Source organism: Columba livia, chromosome 12 (assembly GCF_036013475.1).
Source record: "Columba livia isolate bColLiv1 breed racing homer chromosome 12, bColLiv1.pat.W.v2, whole genome shotgun sequence".
NCBI classification, from domain to species: domain Eukaryota; kingdom Metazoa; phylum Chordata; class Aves; order Columbiformes; family Columbidae; genus Columba; species Columba livia.
The window spans coordinates 458,739-476,151 of NC_088613.1; the positions used below are offsets into that span (position 1 = coordinate 458,739).

Below are 17,413 nucleotides of genomic sequence, written 5' to 3' on the forward strand. Positions count from 1 at the left end.
TCCCCCGGGGATGGTGGCTCCTGTCGCTTTGCTGCCCACGCGTCAGGTCTCTGTGCCCGCTGTGTGTCCCTCCCGTGTAAGTGCCATTTGCAGTCTTCTCATTTCCCATGCTGGATTCCTCCCTTGTTTTCCTCTTCCCATTTTCAGCTCTTGCTTCATCCAGTAGAGAAATACAAATGCAGAATTTGCAGCACCGGTTTCCTTAGCGATAATTCTGCTGCCAGATGAACTGGGGAAAATGTGACATGTGTTAAATATCCGAGGCTGGAAGTGAATCCTGACGTCCCCCAGCAGCCCGGCTGGGAGCCTGCCCGCGATGGGCTTGTCCTGGCGGCCTGAGGTCCGCGCGTGGCGGGGGGGGCTCCGGTCTGCACCCCCGTTCGCACCCACTTGTTCCTGGGTGGAAGAAGCGGGACTGTCGCACGCGGGACCGGGGCAGGGGCTGCGGCCGGCGGGACAGCTCACCCACAGCAAGAGCAACGCGCTGCGAGCGGGGCAAGTGTGGAGCCGAATATCCACTTCCTCATCACGGAAGAATGTGGCCGCTTGTGTTTACCAGAGCCTGTGAAACTCACGGGAGGTCAGTAAAATATAATGGTGGGTGGTTCGCGGGTTTGCGGAGGCTCGGAGGAGCCAAGCTCCCAGCAGAAGTAGCACCTCAGCACCAGGAATTCACTGTGTTGCTAAACCAGCTCTGGAAAGTAGAGAAAATCCAGTTTATTCAGCCGGTTCAGTTGAAAGGCTCGTCATTCAAAACAGAGACCTACTCGGAGCTGTGAAAAAGCTGGAGAATGCAGGAGGTTTTCATCCAGCCCAAGCAGAGAATGAGGCATGGGACAGTGGTGTCCCACGGCTATTAAATCTTGGAGATCCCTTAGAAAATGGCCCATCACAAATAAAATATTAACCTAGAATCTAATAAAGAAGAAATGCGACATACACCATTTCTAAGTTATAGAATGCAAAATCAAAAGTCATGACAAACTGTAGAACTGCTTCAAACAAACGATGTGTATTTGTGGAGCAGGAGAAGGCTCTTGCTAACGAAAAGAGCTGTCACGTCCTCTGCAGAGCCATCAACAGCGCCCGGTTAAAACGAACACGTTCTGCACATTGCAAAGAGAAAATGAGAAGGTAGGGAATGTTACCAAATGCGTTCTTCAGGGAAAATCACTGCAAAGGAATGTTACCAAATGCGTTCTTCAGGGAAAATCACTGCCAAAGGCAGATGTAGAAAAGATGGAAACTGATTATTTAAGTAGAGGGGACCTTGTTGCTGAATTAAATCCCCGTCCCTGGGCTGGTGAAGGGGTGGTGGTGCTGGTCCTGCTGGGGGGTCCCTGGGCTGCTGAAGGGGTGGTGGTGCTGGTCCTGCTGGGCGGTCCTGGGCTGGTGAAGGGCTGGCGCTGCCTGTCCTGCTGCAGGGGTGTCCATGAGCACGGTGTTGGCAGCAGCCCCGTCCTGCCAGCCCGTCACCCCCAGCAGCTGTTGTTTCCTGTTTGAGACACCGCGTCACTTGGTGGATTGACCCAGTGATTTGTGGAGATACTGCGGGGGCCAAGCGGCCAGTTCACGAGGTGCCCGGCTGCGCCTGTCACAGGACACGGGTCTGTGCTGGTCACCTCTGCAGCCCCAGGTGTCCTGCCCGACAGCATCTCTGGGCAGGAATTGTCCTACAGAGCACTGTGAGCAGGGGCTGCTTGTCTGGTTTATAAATGCAGTGCTGGCATGGGATCGTGTGCTACAGAAACAAAAGGAGCATCCGGGATGCTGCCAGGATGGCGAGGCAGGATTCCCCATCAGAACAGTGGCAAGGTCCTTGGAGACAAAGCATATGGATCAAGAGTATCTCATTATTGGTGATTTTCATATAGTCATATTTTCTTTTTGCCAGCGGAGAAAGTGGACTTGAGAATGGAAGATTATGGTGTGGGTTTAATTTAAAAAACATCAGTCAGGACAGACTGTTTCCTTGAGCAATAAGTGGGGCTCTGTGTGCACCGAGGACACCAGGGTCTTGTCCTTGGTGTCCAGGTGACTCCGCAGTCGCCAGGACGACACGGTGCACAGTGCTGATGGCCTCGCCGGGGCTGGACCTTGCTTGTTCTACTCATTTTGCTTTTTGTCCCCTTCATGTTTCATAACCAGGTGAATTCCCTTCTTAAGTAACCTTGCAATACGTTCATGCTGTCTCTTTTTGTAGATCCTGCTCTGCCTGGGGAAATCAAGTGTCTCATCTTCTCTGGGCTGATTTAAGCTGCTCCCTGAGCTCACTGGCTGGAGATCAAGTTTTGAGGCAGAAGGTTTGGTCTCAGTACTGTATCCAAATCGCAGCAGCTGCTGCCGCAGAGGGACCCAGGGGCCGCCTGCGGGACCCGGGCGCTGCCTGCGCCTTTGCATTTCAGGGGTACCGCATCTGCCTCCTTTCACCCTTTTAACCTCGTTTTCTGCTGCTTTCTTGGGGATGACTGGAAGGTGGGAGCCAGTGCTGGTGGTTGAAATCGGGAGACTCGGCGGGGGTTTGGGTTCTGCCATGGCCTCTGCTCTTCACCCATCACTAGGTGTGCCGTGGCTGTTGGGGACTGTCCCCAGGGCTGGGACAAACGGCCCCAGTCTCTGGTAGAGATGGGGCTTTGGTTATGGTTGGGACCCAATGTGTGAAAAATAAACTGACCAAGTTAGTAAACAGAGCATTTGAAAAGACAAAAGATAATTCGGTTTGGGAGGTTTGAGGAGGGACTCGTGCAGCTGTGCTTGCAGAAGCTGCTGGTTGCCCCGAGCTGGGAGCAGCCCCATCACAGCGAGGACCTGCCCCGGGGGGCACTGGCTCTGCCTGCCCTCGCTGCCAGGGGTGTTTGCAAAACCCATTGTCATCTCTCATGTTTGTTTAAATCCAAAGGAGATCGAGTTCCCTGTGCGTTTACGGCGGGCTGCCCCGTTGCTCACGCTGTGCTCCGCGCTGCTCTCTCAGAGATGCTATCTCACCTCTCCGCCTCCAGCGGTTCTGCATGAAAACAAGACATGGTCAGTTTAGAAACGTAGTCAAGGCTATTTAGAAAAAAGGAAATAAATTCAGTGTACAAGGCTGCATGTTTATAGATTAGACTGCTCAAAGCATGTTAACAGATGGGATGCTTTAAAGTTTCCGTGCAGACCTCGTTATCTGGGTCAGCGCAGCTCAGTGACTGTGGAGGGGAGATTCAGTTCAGCTCATGCTGAAGCCGGTGGCAGCGAAACGGGAATGTGCAGGAGGACCTGAGGCTCCTGCCTGAATGAGCGGTCATGGTGCCGGCTGAACGGGGACCTGCGCCCCGGTGTCCTCCACAGACCCTGCTCCAGGCATCCGCCACGCAGCTCCAGGGATGGGAAGCCGGTTATTTTTGATATTGTGCTTGAAAATGTCATGCACAGATTGTGCCCTTTTAAAGGCAACATTTACCACTGATAACATCACAGAATCTCAGAAATAACAGTACTTGAAATGGCTGGACAGGATTCTGTGTCATCCAGGCTTGTGGGCAAGTGCTTATTCAGTTCGTGGCTCAGCACGTCCTTGGCATGACGGCCAGGCTGCCGATAGCCGTAGCGTTGTGAAGGTGCGGAACCCCAGACCTTCCCCGGGGTGAGTGAGCGAGGTGCCGTGCTCCGGCGTTCCCGGCCGTGGCTTCGGGGCGGGATGCGCTGGGCACGTGGCAGCTCCAGGCAGGATTCTCCAAGGTGGTTCCAGCCCCGTCCCCGTGTCTGCGCGTCCCCTGCGTTGTGCTTCAGCTGTTTGGACGAGACCGCTGAGTCCCAAAGCCAAATCAAATTCAGGAGTGAAGGAGGTGGAAGTTGTGTTTGTTCAGTTATGTCAGACTGTTGGAAAACAGGGAGTGTGAGGAATCTGCATCATGGTGAATTCTTAATGAATTAATGTGGCTGAGCAGGCAGCATGGGCTGCAGAGCCGTGCAGATAAGCACAAGCATACGTTCTCGTGATGTGTCCTGGGTGTCGGGAGCTCTGGGCAGCTGTGCTTGGCTCCCTCTGGACCGTGTGCCGTCTGCTGTTGGGGTGGAAACCCTCTTGGTGGGTTAGGAGAAGTGGCTGACTTTTCTCTTATCCATGGTTGCCCTTGGCTTTCTGGGCATGTTGTGAAATCTCAGCTGTTTGGTTAAATTAACTATTGACAAACAAGTGCTCCTTGCAAAATTGTAGTTCCTACTCTACAGAAATATTTGCGTGTGGCAGGAGGTCAGCAGGCTCTTCATTTCCTTAAAGAACCCTCTGAAACAACAGTAAAATTCTTCCTGCAGCCATCAGGGAGATACTGAGGTTGTTTTTTCCCCGGCCGCTCTGTGCGCAGCCCTGACCTTGGCCTTGGGGCCGTGCGCTGGCTGGAATCGGCCCCGACGTCACGGCTGCGCCAGTTGTGTCTGCCCACGCCGCGCTATCTCCTGCTTTGGCTTTCGGACCCACTGTGACACTTGCCACATATTGTGCAAACTACAGTCGCGTATTCTGGAGCCCCCGCGCCATGCTCCGTGCTTGTTTTGGTCAGAGCTCCGTGTTTCTGTGGCTCTGTGGGGTGGGTACGATCAGGAGGTACCGACACAGTGAGAATGTCTGCTGGGAGCAAAGCGCTGAGCACACGCTGTGGTGCTGGTGCTGGTGCTGGGCCACCCCTGGTCCCCGGTGCAGGGACAGAGCAGCTCCTGGCGCCGCGGGTTGCTGGGACCCGTCCCGGTGGGTGTCCGGGGCTCTGCCCGGGCAGCTCCCGGTCTGCACGGCCTCCGAAGCCGCCTCCGGCCCACGGCAGCGCCGTCACCCCTGTGCTTTGAGAACGCCCTTAAAAGGTCACTTGGAAACTGGAAAATAGATTGTTAAAGCTCACTCTGAGTTGGTCACATTTCAAGTTTTATTTTTCTTATAATTTTCCCTCTAAATACAGGAAAAAGACAAATTGGCATATTTTTAAAATCAAGAGTGTTCCTGGGCAACTCCTTCCACTCTGTGGACAGTGTGCTGCTGGTAGTAAAGACACAGGGGCGAGCTGGAAACATTGCTGGTGCGAAGTGTCCATCTCCCGACCCGAAACACCCCTCTCGTGACCCAAAACGTCCATCTCCAGACGCGAGGGGTTCGCGCGCTGCCCAGCGCAAGCCCCAGGGCCAGGAGCGTTACCCGCAGCCCCGCAGCCAGCACCAGCCTTGGCGTGGGCAGCCCTGTGTCCCGCCTGGCGGGGGCGGCTGGCCGGGCTGCCCCACACACAGGCGTTCGGGTTTGCAGGGGCAGCCCCAGCGCCGCGGGGCCGCGCTGCCCAGCACCCATGTGGGCAGGTGCACCTCTATAGGTACACGTGGGCACAAAGGTATATATGCACTTGCACAGCTCTTCTTATGGAGAAAGAGCTGTTTAGAAAGCACTCGAGCCTTAATTGGTAACCTACTTTGCAGCTTTAAATAATTACACCTCAAAAGTACTCCAAGGTCTTCTGGGGGTCCTGCTTCTGTCATTGCAACCGCTGCTGCTGCGAGAGCCACTTTGGCTGATTTCTGATCTGAAATACATGGTGCAAAGAACTGGTAAAGCACAATATGGAAAGCTTTGTAGAAAAAGATAAAATAGCTCCTTTCAGATTTCTGGTTGCGTGGAGAGGAGCAAAAAGGTATCAAGTCGTTAGAGGAAAGGTCTGGTTCTGCTGGAGTCTAAAACATTGCTGGATATATAAGATTTTTAGCAAAGCTTTTCTATCTGCTGCTGGTTATTTCTCAGTGGTGCCAGCTCTGCGGTACCTCTGGAGCTGAGGGCCGGGGGGCGCGGGGGTGTCCCGGGCCGGTGGGACCGTGCCGGGAACGCTGGGTGAGGCAGGGAGGGCGTTGCTGCATCAGGACTTAACTGCGGCAGATCTGTTGCACCCGCCTGTATCTCCCTGTTTAATCGGTAGTTGAAGAAAAGCCGTGGCAGTGGAGGTTGTCGGGGAAGGAGAGTGGAGCAGCATCTGCAGGGCAGTCACTGATGCCGATTGCTGGTGCTAAAATGATGGGGAATTACTCAAGCTGTTTCTGGCCTTACAAACAGAGGATAAGATTGCTGCTCCAGTTATTAACATACAATTTAGGCAGGGTCTGCACAGCTCTCTTAGGAGGAACAGACAGCAGCGCTCTGGAGGGACGCAGCTGGCAGCAGGTCGGCGGTGAGCCTGGCTGTGGTGTCCCCGTCGCTGTGCCGTCCCACGCTTCGCTCCGAGGGCGCGAGCGGCACGCTGCCCCGTGCCCCGGGCCGGCGCTGGCTCTGGCTGGGCTTACGCAGCCCGGCTGGTTGTTCACACAACAGCAACAGCCCCTTAAACTCCGGTGGAGGAGCCTAAAAGCTGCAAGACTTTGCCCAGGGTTCACAGTAGGGGTTCAGGCCGCCATCGCACGTGGCTGTTTTCTGTTTCGGTGGATTTGGGGTTTATTCATACTGTGGGTACAAATGGGGCTGTTCTGAGCATAAAGATTTTTCCCAAGAAGTCCCAGAATTGTCACATTTGCTCTTGATGTAACTTGATTTCTGAGAGCTCACCAGCAAGCGTTCAAACAATACCAGAAACCAAGAGCAGATCTAATTTTGACCAAAAAGTTGCAGTGACCTGCTAACTGTTAGAAGCTAATTGCCTCATCTGGTGCTTTGACAAAAAGCCAGTTTTCGCAAATAACTTAAAATGCTATTGCTGCCCATTCTGCCTGGCGTGCGTTGACTTGTAATTCTGATAAGCAGCTCTCCTGCTGCCTTCCGAAAAGGCAGCTTCTCAGTCGAGTGTGTCGGGAGGGAGGTGGCAGGACGGGCAGCAGCACGGGGCTGGGGCTGGGGCTGGGTGTGCGATGGAGGGGGTGTGAGGAGCACGGGTCCCAGAGCAGCGCTGGCTCTCAGAGCGTCCTGGTGCTGCGGTTAATGCGGCACTGGCGGGTGAAATCCTCTCCCATGGTCCTGGACCACAGGACCCTCCTCAAGTTGCGCCAGGGGAGGTTGAAGTTGGATCTGGGGAGCAATTCCTTCCCCAAAGGGCTGTGGGGCATTGGAACAGGCTGCCCAGGGCAGTGCTGGAGTCACCAGCCCTGGAGGGCTGGACAGACAGACATGAGGTTCTCAGGGACAGGGATAGGGGGACTTGGTACTGTTAGGTTTACAGTTGGACTTGATGGTCTTAAAAGTCTTTTCCAGCCTAAATGATTCCATGATTTTATGACCAAGTCCCAAGGTCAGAGTGAGGTTTGGCTTAGTCCTTGCTTGCCTCCTTTCTGATCAGCGCTTGGCTTGTCCCATCGCTGAAGTTCTGGGGTTGCCATGAGTGTCCTCCCAAGCACCATCCACTGTGCTCAGCAATAACTCGTCCCAGCCTCGTGTGCTGACCCTTTCTCTTGTTCTCTTCCTGTTTGACGCTGCAGGTTGGACACTGGCCGGGAGCACGTCTTGCCCATTGACTATTACTTTCCGCCTCAGAAGACCTGCCTGATCTGTGGAGATGAAGCCTCTGGGTGCCACTACGGAGCCCTCACCTGCGGGAGCTGCAAGGTCTTCTTCAAACGGGCGGCTGAAGGTAACGTGTGCAGAGGACAAATCAGTCCCACCCCAGCGTGGGCTTTCTCGGCAAGGCGGCTCAAAGGTTGGGTGCTACCGACACCAGTTCTTGCTCATCTGCAGTCGGGTCACTAACGTGTAAGTGCTGGAGGCGTTTGCAGCATCACGGTATCTGTTCCTCCAGCTGAAAGATTAAGGGGGAATGAGAGAAGAGTAGTGGGAACAACATCTGGTGGGTTTCTAAGGCCTCTTAAACTAGTAAGGGAGAAAATACAAGGATAAATTCATTTCTTTGTCATATGTTTGTCATTCCACGTTGCAGATGGCCCTCAAAAAGTAGCCTCACCAGTTTGCCAAAACACAAACCTTTTCAGTGACTGATGATCTTGGCAAAGCGGTGGGACCCCAGAGCAGCCAGTTCTGCTTCTCCTCTTGACTGCCAAGGATGCTTTAAGTTTCCATCAGCCCTCCTGTGATCTCAGAACCACAGCTCCAAGTTTAGGGGATGCTTTTCCTCTTGCAGAGGCTCAGTTCTCTCAATACCTGCAAAACCACAGAGCCATTTGTCCATCGAGAGCCGTGCTCTGACCTCAGTGTCCATGATCCCCCTCCCCAGCCCTTGAGAAAGCAGCTTCTCGCCCAGGCTGGTAGCGCCAGGCTCTCCAGGGATGTTTGAGCCCAGATGCCCCTCTCAGCAGCAGGGGCTGTGTGCCACCTTTCCTTGGTCGGTGGGCGGCAGGAGGGCCCGGCCCAGCTGTTTCCGCACCATCTGGTTCGTCACTGCAGCTCAGAGTTGCGGTTCCCTGGCGGCACAGTGGGACTCTCCGCTGTGGAAGCCCAACTGTCTGCTGGCGGAATGTGCCCGTAAATCACACACCTGACTGGTTTTCTGCAGTGATGAACCCAAAAAGTCATCGTTCTTCCTCGGTGCTGACATAATGTATGTGCTGCACTGGTGCAGTGTTGGTGGTCGGTGTTAGGGCTGCGACCGTGCCCTCCCGCACCTCCCGTCACCCTCTGTCGAGCGGAGGTCCCAGGCTGGTGGGTGCTCACCTGCCGCTGTCACAGCTCCGCCTCTGGATTAATCCCAGCATTATCCTGCCTGCTATTGGAGTCACATTTTCCCTCATTCATCTCACATGCCAGGAGTGAACTTGCCAGCACTGGTTCAGGGAAGGAGTGGCTGTGCCGTGGAGGGCAACAGCATACTGCTGCCATAATCAGACAGCCAAGTCATATTAATAGATAATAAGTTTGGCATATTTTTCTCAAGTAAATAATTTACAGATAAGTCCCTTTGCTGTACACCATTTCTGGATTGGCTTGTGCAGCCAGAGTAAATAACAGATGCTTATTTAAGTCAGCAAGTTATTGTTGATTTATAGTAAGTGGAATCTTGGCGCTCTCTGTCAGATAAAGGGCTGATGGAATACCCCGTGTCAGCAGGCGAGTCCCGGTGCTGCTCCTTGTATTGTACACCAGCGTGCGCTCCGTCCTGCTGAGCAGGGATGCGGGGTGCTGGGGGTGCTGCGGGGTGCTGGGGGTGCTGCAGGGTGCTGGGGGTGATGTGGGATGCTGCAGGACACTGTGGGATGCTGCGGGGTGCTGTGGGACACTGTGGGATCCTGTGGGATGCTGCGGGGTGCTGCAGGATGAGGCAGCTGCTTGCGCTGCTCTTGATCATGTGCTGTGGTGGTGGTCCCTCTCCCAGTTGTGTTACATCATTAATGTAAAGTTTTTAAGCCTGGGGGTGTCACAGGGGTTAGAAGTGCCGGGTTGTGTTAGGGTGGGCAGCAGCAGCACTTTGCCTTTCCCCCGGACGAGACCGTGGAGCGGCAGCCTGGCCGTGAGGTTTCATCTGTACCATGAGGTACAAGGATAGAGCCTTTATTCTGGGAAACAGACAATAAATCTGACTCCTTTATAAATGCTGGGTGCAGGGCAGTGCTGTGATGAGTGCTGTCCTAACTGTGCTGAAGACCTTGTGGTTATGTGATACTCGGGGGAATCACTCCCTCAGAAAGCCTGGCCTTATCCCCCAGCTCTTAGGAGTTAGTTTATGCACTGAAATACAAGGAGGATGAGGTCCCTGTCCTCATTCAAAAGGCATTTAATGGGTTTTCACATTCACAATCATAAATCTTCCTCCAGACTTAGCACAGATTGCTTTGCTTTCTGGAAGAGAAAGCTACTCTGGGCACAACAACTCAAGTGACAACAAGCTTTTGGCAAAATACCTTCTCTGGACTGAGCAGCTGATCTTTCTCCTCGAACCATTATTTTCAGTCGAGGCTGGAGAAGTGCTCCTGCCCGGCTGCCACTGTGCTCATGGCAGGTGATGGCTGGGGGTCATGGTGGTGGCAGAAGCGTCTTTCTGGCCCTGTGGGTGGCACAGGAGGGGACACGGGTGTCCCCAGGGAGGGGCAGGGCACAGCAACGTGTTTGGGGCCGGTTAGCGGGGGGTCCCGCAGCTGCGAGGGTCCCGCTCGCACAGACCCGTCTGCTGGGGCTGCTCCCAGGGCAGAGGGACAGCGAATGCCCTGGTGACTGCCCCGTCACCTCTGCCCATGGCAAACGGCCTCTGCATTGGCGGGGAAGGAGGGGGGTCCTCTCTGGGCATCCTCCGCAGCGTCGTCAGCTGCGTGATTATATCTGAGGGCAGCGTCCCCGTTGAGAAGGGGCTGGGTGCCTGGCGTTGCAAAGAGCAGGAGCGCTGGGTAAAATAGGAAAGCATGTTTAAAGTTTAGACCTGTACCTGTGGGTTTGCAAAGCAAGAGCCTCTGCTCTGGAGCAGTATGAGAAAGCACCTCTGTTGTCTGCAGGAATGAGAAAGAGAAAAAAAAAATCATTCCAATGTTAAACTCAATAAAAGAATAAAACAGTGCATTTATCTTTAAATAAAGAACAGCTGATTGCAAATGTCCCAGCTTGCTCTTAAATGAAGAGAGTAAATTATCCTGAAATTAAAAACGAGTCTCTGTAAATGAGAAGTTACTTAAGACCGATGGAACCTCTCTGTGCTCCAGCCGCCCTTCCTTGTTCTCTGGCTCTCACAGCCCCTGGCACCATCCCTGCACACCGGTGCTGCGCTCAGGGGACGCGGCCGATCGCGTCCCTGTCACTAATGCAGGCTCCGGCTCGGGGAGGAGGGGCGGAGGATGCCAGTGTGGACAGAGCAGACAGAGCTGCCACTGCTGGTGTCTCCAGCAGCCGCCGGGTCCAGCCCTGTGCTGGCCCCGCGGGGTGACAAGCGTCCCGGCACTGCGGTTCGCTGCGGCGATGGGGCAAGCGCGGGCAGGACAGTACAGCTGGCTTTGCCGGGACACAGTGTGGTCCCTCTTCCAGGTCCTGGGTTTGTTCCACAAACCATGTCCACAGCTGGGGACAGCAGTGATGAAGGCGGTGAGTTTCTGCAGTAATTAAAAGGGGGATCTCTGCATCGCTTGGAATTAGGACGAGGTGAGCAAGCAGCTTGTTCTCGTGCTGAGCAGAAGCAGAGTCATGAACAGCCATTTGATGACCATTTGTTTCCCTTTTTGTTAATGGCTAACAGCTTAAAATAAACAGTGCCAGCCTATGCGTGTACAGTTAACAGAAAATGGGTTCCTGCCCCAAAGAGTTTATTTTGCGAACCAGGAAGCAGGCTCTCACCATTTCAGCAGAATCACCGTACCGTGACCGTGGGCCCAGCTGTTGGCTGCAGCGTCACAGCTCGCGTTCAGCCCAGCCCATCGCGGGGGTGCAGCTGCCGCAGACCCTGGGACAGGCTTGTCTGTGCAGGGTGACCGGGGCTGCGGGGCGGAGGCTCCTGCCTGGTCCCTCTGCTGCCAGATGGGTCCCTGTCCCCATCCCTTCCCAGCTGTGCCAGAGGTGGCGGATGCTGCTGCACAGCTGGAGGAACACAGCACAGCTGTGTCTGCAGCCAAATCTGGTGCCGCCCTGCTCCCCCCCAAGTGGTGCCGGGGGGACAGAGCGGGGTGGGGACGCTGCTGGAGCCTGGGGAGAGCAGGGGCAGGGCTGGGGGTGCTCCTGCTCTTGGCAGGGGAATTGAGATGGGGCTGTGCCTGACCCTGGGGTGGCCTTCGGGATCTTGGGCAGTGACTGTGTGCTTTCCCTTGGTACAGCCATTCATGGGCAGGCTGGACCTTTTTAAAGATCTTGAGCTGTAGTTCAGACTAGGGAGGCGAGCCAGGGAAGGGGCAGGAGCTGGTGCGCAAGGAGAGCGGGAGGGTGTGCGGGCGCTCCCGGGCAGCACCGCAGCCCCAGGGCTCGGCCAGGGACCGAGCTGGCCCTGGGCTGGGACTGAGCCTTCCCGGCACCCCAGCCCCGGCCGGTTCACACTCATGGTTGTTCTGCTGGGCTCTGGAGCAGCCCCTGTCAGATGCTGTCGGACAGGAATCCTGCCGTGCAGCGGGAGGGGAAGGAGAGTCTAATCCCCTTCCTGCTCCCCGTGCCTGGGAAAGGAGAGCGTCTGTTCCCGTTTGATGTATGCACGGAAAGAGGTCGAGTGGAGAGAGTGTGGCCTCGGCACTCGCTTCCCATAGCACAAAAATAACTCCAAGTAACCCAGTTTCAGCTGAAGTTGTTTATTACTCGTCCTTCTCAATGAACTGTTGAAAGGGAGGCTGGTGCTTGTGTTCTGAGGCTTGTCTGAGTGTCCTTAACACCGATAATGAGCAAAGGGAGGGGAAGAGAAGAGCTGCTGATGAGAGCAGTGTTAAAAGGGTTTATGGAGGTCTCACGTGCTGCAGGTAATGCGCTCGTGGCCCATTATGTCTCCAATCTGAACAGCTCAGGCACTGGGCGGGTGTAGTGATCAGCTTTTAATAGGCATGATTCTAAGAAGTTCGGGCATGTGGTATTTTGGCAGCTCTAGTGCAGTCCTGTGCACGGGCAGGGTGATGAGGAGTTGGTTATAACCAGCGTTATGGTGACTTTTCCGCACCCCTGTGATGGCTGCGGGGGTTTGCAGCCGCACGGTGTCACCAGCCAGCGCTGGGGGACGGTGGCACCTTCGGGGGTTCCTGCTCGCTGGGGCTGGGGGTGATGGGGAAGCAACAGATGGTGCCAGGGAGGTCCAGGACGCCAGGCTGATGAAACCTTTGTGCTTCTTCTGATTCTGGTATCTTCAGAAGTTGTGGATGTGTGTGGGGGAGGTGGGGAGCTGATACATCAGTGCACCAGACTGGTGCAACTCTTCTCAAAACTGGTACGTGAAGCAGTTAGATTCAGCCTCATCCTTTTAATGGATCTCTGGTGACTCTAAAGGGCCGTTCCTATATGAATATAGAAAGCAGACACTTGCAGGATGATGAATGAAGGTTAGGCCGGATATAGACGGAGTTCCCATGTAGGCTGCTTATGCAGAGTCTGAGGTGCACAGCTCTATTATTTACCCAGGCTGGTTTAGTTTGGAACACCATGAAGAACATCAGATAAATCCTGATCCAGTAAACGTGTTTAGACTTGACAAGAAAACAAATGATGAGTCAGGAAGGAAAGTTCACTCTTGGCATGTCTAGCAAATGAGGCAGTTAAAAATAAAAAGGAGCTGAAATTGGGAGCTCTAAGGGCTGCTCTGGGAACAAATGGAAAGGCGAGTCTGAAATATTGGTTAGTCTGACAATAAGCAACTTCTAGCTCTGCATTTCCTGCCTGCCCTCGAGCCTGCGGCTGCACAGGGTGTCCCGCACAGGGACCCTCCGGTCCCGGTTCGCTCCAGCTGCCAGGGCAGCGCCGGGACGGAGCGGCTGGTGCCGGACACCCGCGGCGGCAGAGCTGGAACCTGCAGACAAACCCAGTTAGTGTTAATGGGTGGCACAGAGAACAATTCAGCCCCCGAAGTGCTGCAAAGAGTCGTGGCTGTGGAGGGAAGGCCATTGGGGACCGTGTTCAGCAACGACGGGTAAGTGCCGTGGCAGGCGGATCAAACCGTGTTCTGGGAGAAGAACGGCTCTTCGCAGCAAAAAGCCAACCATGAGACGTGCGGTATTTAAAAAATGAGAACCAAACTATCCATATTTCATTGCCTTTTAGTGGCTATTTCTTGCCTGCCCTGCGGTGCCACACAGCGCTTTTGCTCCTTGGAGAGCAGCGGGGACAAAAGCGGTGCTGGTTTCCCAAAGGATACCAACTTCCAATTTAAATTTCCTGGTGGGAGGTGAACTGGGAAGCCAGCACTGACGTGGTCCCTCCTGTCCCTCCTCGTGGTGCCACGGACCCTGGGGACACCGGGGAAGCGAGAGCCCGTTGCTCCTGGTGAACCCGGGCTGGCTGGTGCCCAGCACCCATGGGCCGTTTCCTCTGGTGTTTGCAGGTAAACAGAAGTACCTCTGTGCCAGCCGGAACGACTGCACCATCGACAAGTTCCGGAGGAAAAACTGCCCGTCCTGCCGCCTGCGGAAGTGCTACGAGGCGGGGATGACGCTGGGAGGTACGGTCTGAACACCCCGGGCTCCAGCACCCGGGCTCCTGGGTCTGAACACCCCGGCTCCTCCATCTGAACACCCCGGGGCTCCTGGGTCTCAACACCCCGGGGCTCCTCGGCTGGGCTGGGCCAGCCGGGCTAATCTGCAGATAACAAACCTACTTGGCATATTAATAGTCACTAAATGTCTGGAAAAATGAGGCTGATGGAGTGTAATGAGCCTTGGGAAACATTTGCAGGTTTCTAATACCCAGACTGCAAATTTCATTAAGCTTTTGTTTGAGTTTCAGGAAACAGTCTTTTCTTTAATTTAAAACCTTGTTAGTCTGAAAAAATGTAAGTGGCTGGGTGAGCGGGATTCTCACTCACACTGAAGCCTTCAACACAGCAATCCCATTTTAAGAATATTTTTCCCAGGCACAAAGGGGCATTTTCCTTTATAAGATTACAGCCCCAGTATTTTTCTTTGTTGAGGTTGCTTCTATGTCCTTGGTAAAGATCCTTGTTGCTGTTTTTCCCAAGACTTGTAGCTCCACCAAAATGTGACAATGCCTGTATCCAAAGTCGGAGGTTTTCTGCTCGAAATCTAGAAGCTACAATGTAGATGACCGGGTGGCTCGTGGTTGAGTTCACTTCATGTGAGAATGAGCAAGAAAACACCCTGAAAAACGGGGCAGATGGACCCGCCCCGTGCTGAAACGGCTCCTGAGAGCGGAGGGGCAGGGGAGGGGTTACCAGCTGCTTTCTCCAGTTCGTTTCCCAGTGTCTGCCCCACCGGTGCTGGCCCAGCCCCGTCACCCGTCCCTGTCCCAGCCCTGTCACCCGTCCCTGTCCCATCCCCGTCATCCGTCCCTGTCCCAGCCCGTAACCCGTCCCTGTCCCAGCCCGTCACCCGTCCCTGTCCCAGCCCCGTCACCCGTCCCTGTCCCAGCCCGTCACCCGTCCCTGCCCCAGTCCATCACCCGTCCCTGTCCCAGCCCCGTCACCCGTCCCTGCCCCAGCCCCGTCACCCGTCCCTGCCCCAGTCCATCACCCGTCCCCACCCCAGCCCGTCACCCGTCCCCGCCCGCGGGGGCTCTCAGCGACCCTCGTGTCCGCGGCCGCTGGTGGCTGTTGGTGGCCATGGCGACCGTCCGTGTCCTGCTGGGCGGGGTGGGATGGGGGCGCTGTCACCGCCCTGCCCGTGGTGGCGCCGGGCCCGGCGGGGCCGGGTGAGGAGCCGGAGCCGGAGCCAGCGCCCCGCGCCAGCAGCAGCACCAGCGAGCGGCGCCGCCATCCCCAGCGAGCACGCTCGTATTTTTAAGTGCCTTTTTCTGGTGACATTTCCTTAAGTAAGAGAAGACATACACCAGCGTAACCTTCTGCAGGACGCGCTGACAAAATTAACGCTAATACTGCTAGCCCCCCCTCCTTTTTTTTTTCTTAAGCTCTTTGGGTCACCCTGACCTGTTCTGCCTGGTCTGGTTTACATTTGTTTTCAATGTCGGTTTAAGGCAATTGTTAGAAACATGCACGCTATGAGTTTGTCCACAGTTATTTCTCCCACAGTAGAGAGGCAGAGCATTTGAAAACCCTTCGAAAATCCCAACAGTTGTTTTTAACTGCCTGTTGATGACCAGTCAGTGGCAGGGTACAATAGAGCTGCTGTGGCCAGCAGAGCCGCAGCTCGGTGCGGGGAGCAGGGGGAGGAGCTGACACACTGAATACCTGATTTAGGGCTCTCTGCTTTGGCACAGGCCGGCAACATGTCGAAGCACTTCATTATTGATTGGGATCACTCTGACCTGCAAGCTGAAATCCATTCAACAGAATCTTCTCTCCCGACCAACACTGTAAAGCCAAAGAGAGGGGAAAAAAAAGTGATAATGCTGGTTTTCTATGCATGGTTCTGCTGCTGCACGGTCCTGTCTCCCTCAGCACCAGCGCAGGTGCCTGCACGGATCCTGTCCCTGTGCTGCTGCACATATGATGACACAGATCCTGTCCCTGTGCTGCTGCACACGCGGTCACACAGATCCTGTCCCTGTGCCGCTGCACATATGATGACACAGATCCTGTCCCTGTGCCGCTGCACATATGATGACGTAGATCCTGTCCCTGTGCTGCTGCACATATGATGACACAGATCCTGTCCCTGTGCCGCTGCACATATGATGACATAGATCCTGTCCCTGTGCCACTGCACATATGATGACGTAGATCCTGTCCCTGTGCCGCTGCACATATGATGACGTAGATCCTGTCCCTGTGCCGCTGCACATACGATGACACAGATCCTGTCCCTGTGCTGCTGCACATATGATGACATAGATCCTGTCCCTGTGCCACTGCACATATGATGACACAGATCCTGTCCCTGTGCTGCTGCACATATGATGACGTAGATCCTGTCCCTGTGCCGCTGCACATACGATGACACAGATCCTGTCCCTGTGCTGCTGCACATATGATGACGTAGATCCTGTCCCTGTGCCGCTGCACATACGATGACACAGATCCTGTCCCTGTGCCGCTGCACATATGATGACACAGATCCTGTCCCTGTGCCGCTGCACATATGATGACGTAGATCCTGTCCCTGTGCTGCTGCACATATGATGACACAGATCCTGTCCCTGTGCCGCTGCACATATGATGACGTAGATCCTGTCCCTGTGCTGCTGCACATACGATGACACAGATCCTGTCCCTGTGCCACTGCACATATGATGACACAGATCCTGTCCCTGTGCTGCTGCACATATGATGACACAGATCCTGTCCCTGTGCTGCTGCACACGTGGTCACACAGATCCTGTCCCTGTGCCGCTGCACATATGATGACACAGATCCTGTCCCTGTGCCGCTGCACATATGATGACACAGATCCTGTCCCTGTGCCACTGCACATATGATGACACAGATCCTGTCCCTGTGCCACTGCACATATGATGACACAGATCCTGTCCCTGTGCCGCTGCACATATGATGACGTAGATCCTGTCCCTGTGCCACTGCACATATGATGACACAGATCCTGTCCCTGTGCCGCTGCACATATGATGACATAGATCCTGTCCCTGTGCCACTGCACATATGATGACACAGATCCTGTCCCTGTGCCGCTGCACATGCGATGACACAGATCCTGTCCCTGTGCCACTGCACATATGATGACACAGATCCTGTCCCTGTGCCGCTGCACATATGATGACACAGATCCTGTCCCTGTGCCGCTGCACATACGATGACACAGATCCTGTCCCTGTGCCACTGCACATATGATGACACAGATCCTGTCCCTGTGCCGCTGCACATATGATGACACAGATCCTGTCCCTGTGCCGCTGCACATACGATGACACAGATCCTGTCCCTGTGCCGCTGCACATATGATGACACAGATCCTGTCCCTGTGCCACTGCACATACGATGACACAGATCCTGTCCCTGTGCCACTGCACATA

The 17,413-nt window shown here is 54.8% G+C and overlaps 1 protein-coding gene across 6 annotated transcripts in view; it reads left to right on the forward strand.

The window, feature by feature from the left end:
- The window catches only part of AR (androgen receptor), a 47,276-nt gene that overhangs the window by 11,125 nt on the left and 18,738 nt on the right, over nt 1–17,413 (forward strand). For 5 of the 6 annotated variants that reach the window (XR_010475583.1, XR_010475585.1, XR_010475584.1 and 2 more), the window contains exons 2-3: nt 7,408–7,559; nt 13,857–13,973. Coding sequence is in view for 2 of the 6 variants with exons in the window: in XM_065077312.1 (XP_064933384.1) it covers nt 7,408–7,559; nt 13,857–13,973 (269 nt within the window). In the remaining 4 variants the exon portion in view is untranslated. Of the gene's footprint in view, nt 1–521; nt 581–7,407; nt 7,560–13,856; nt 13,974–17,413 lie in introns of those variants that run through there. The other variant, XM_021297073.2, reaches the window with a different exon arrangement.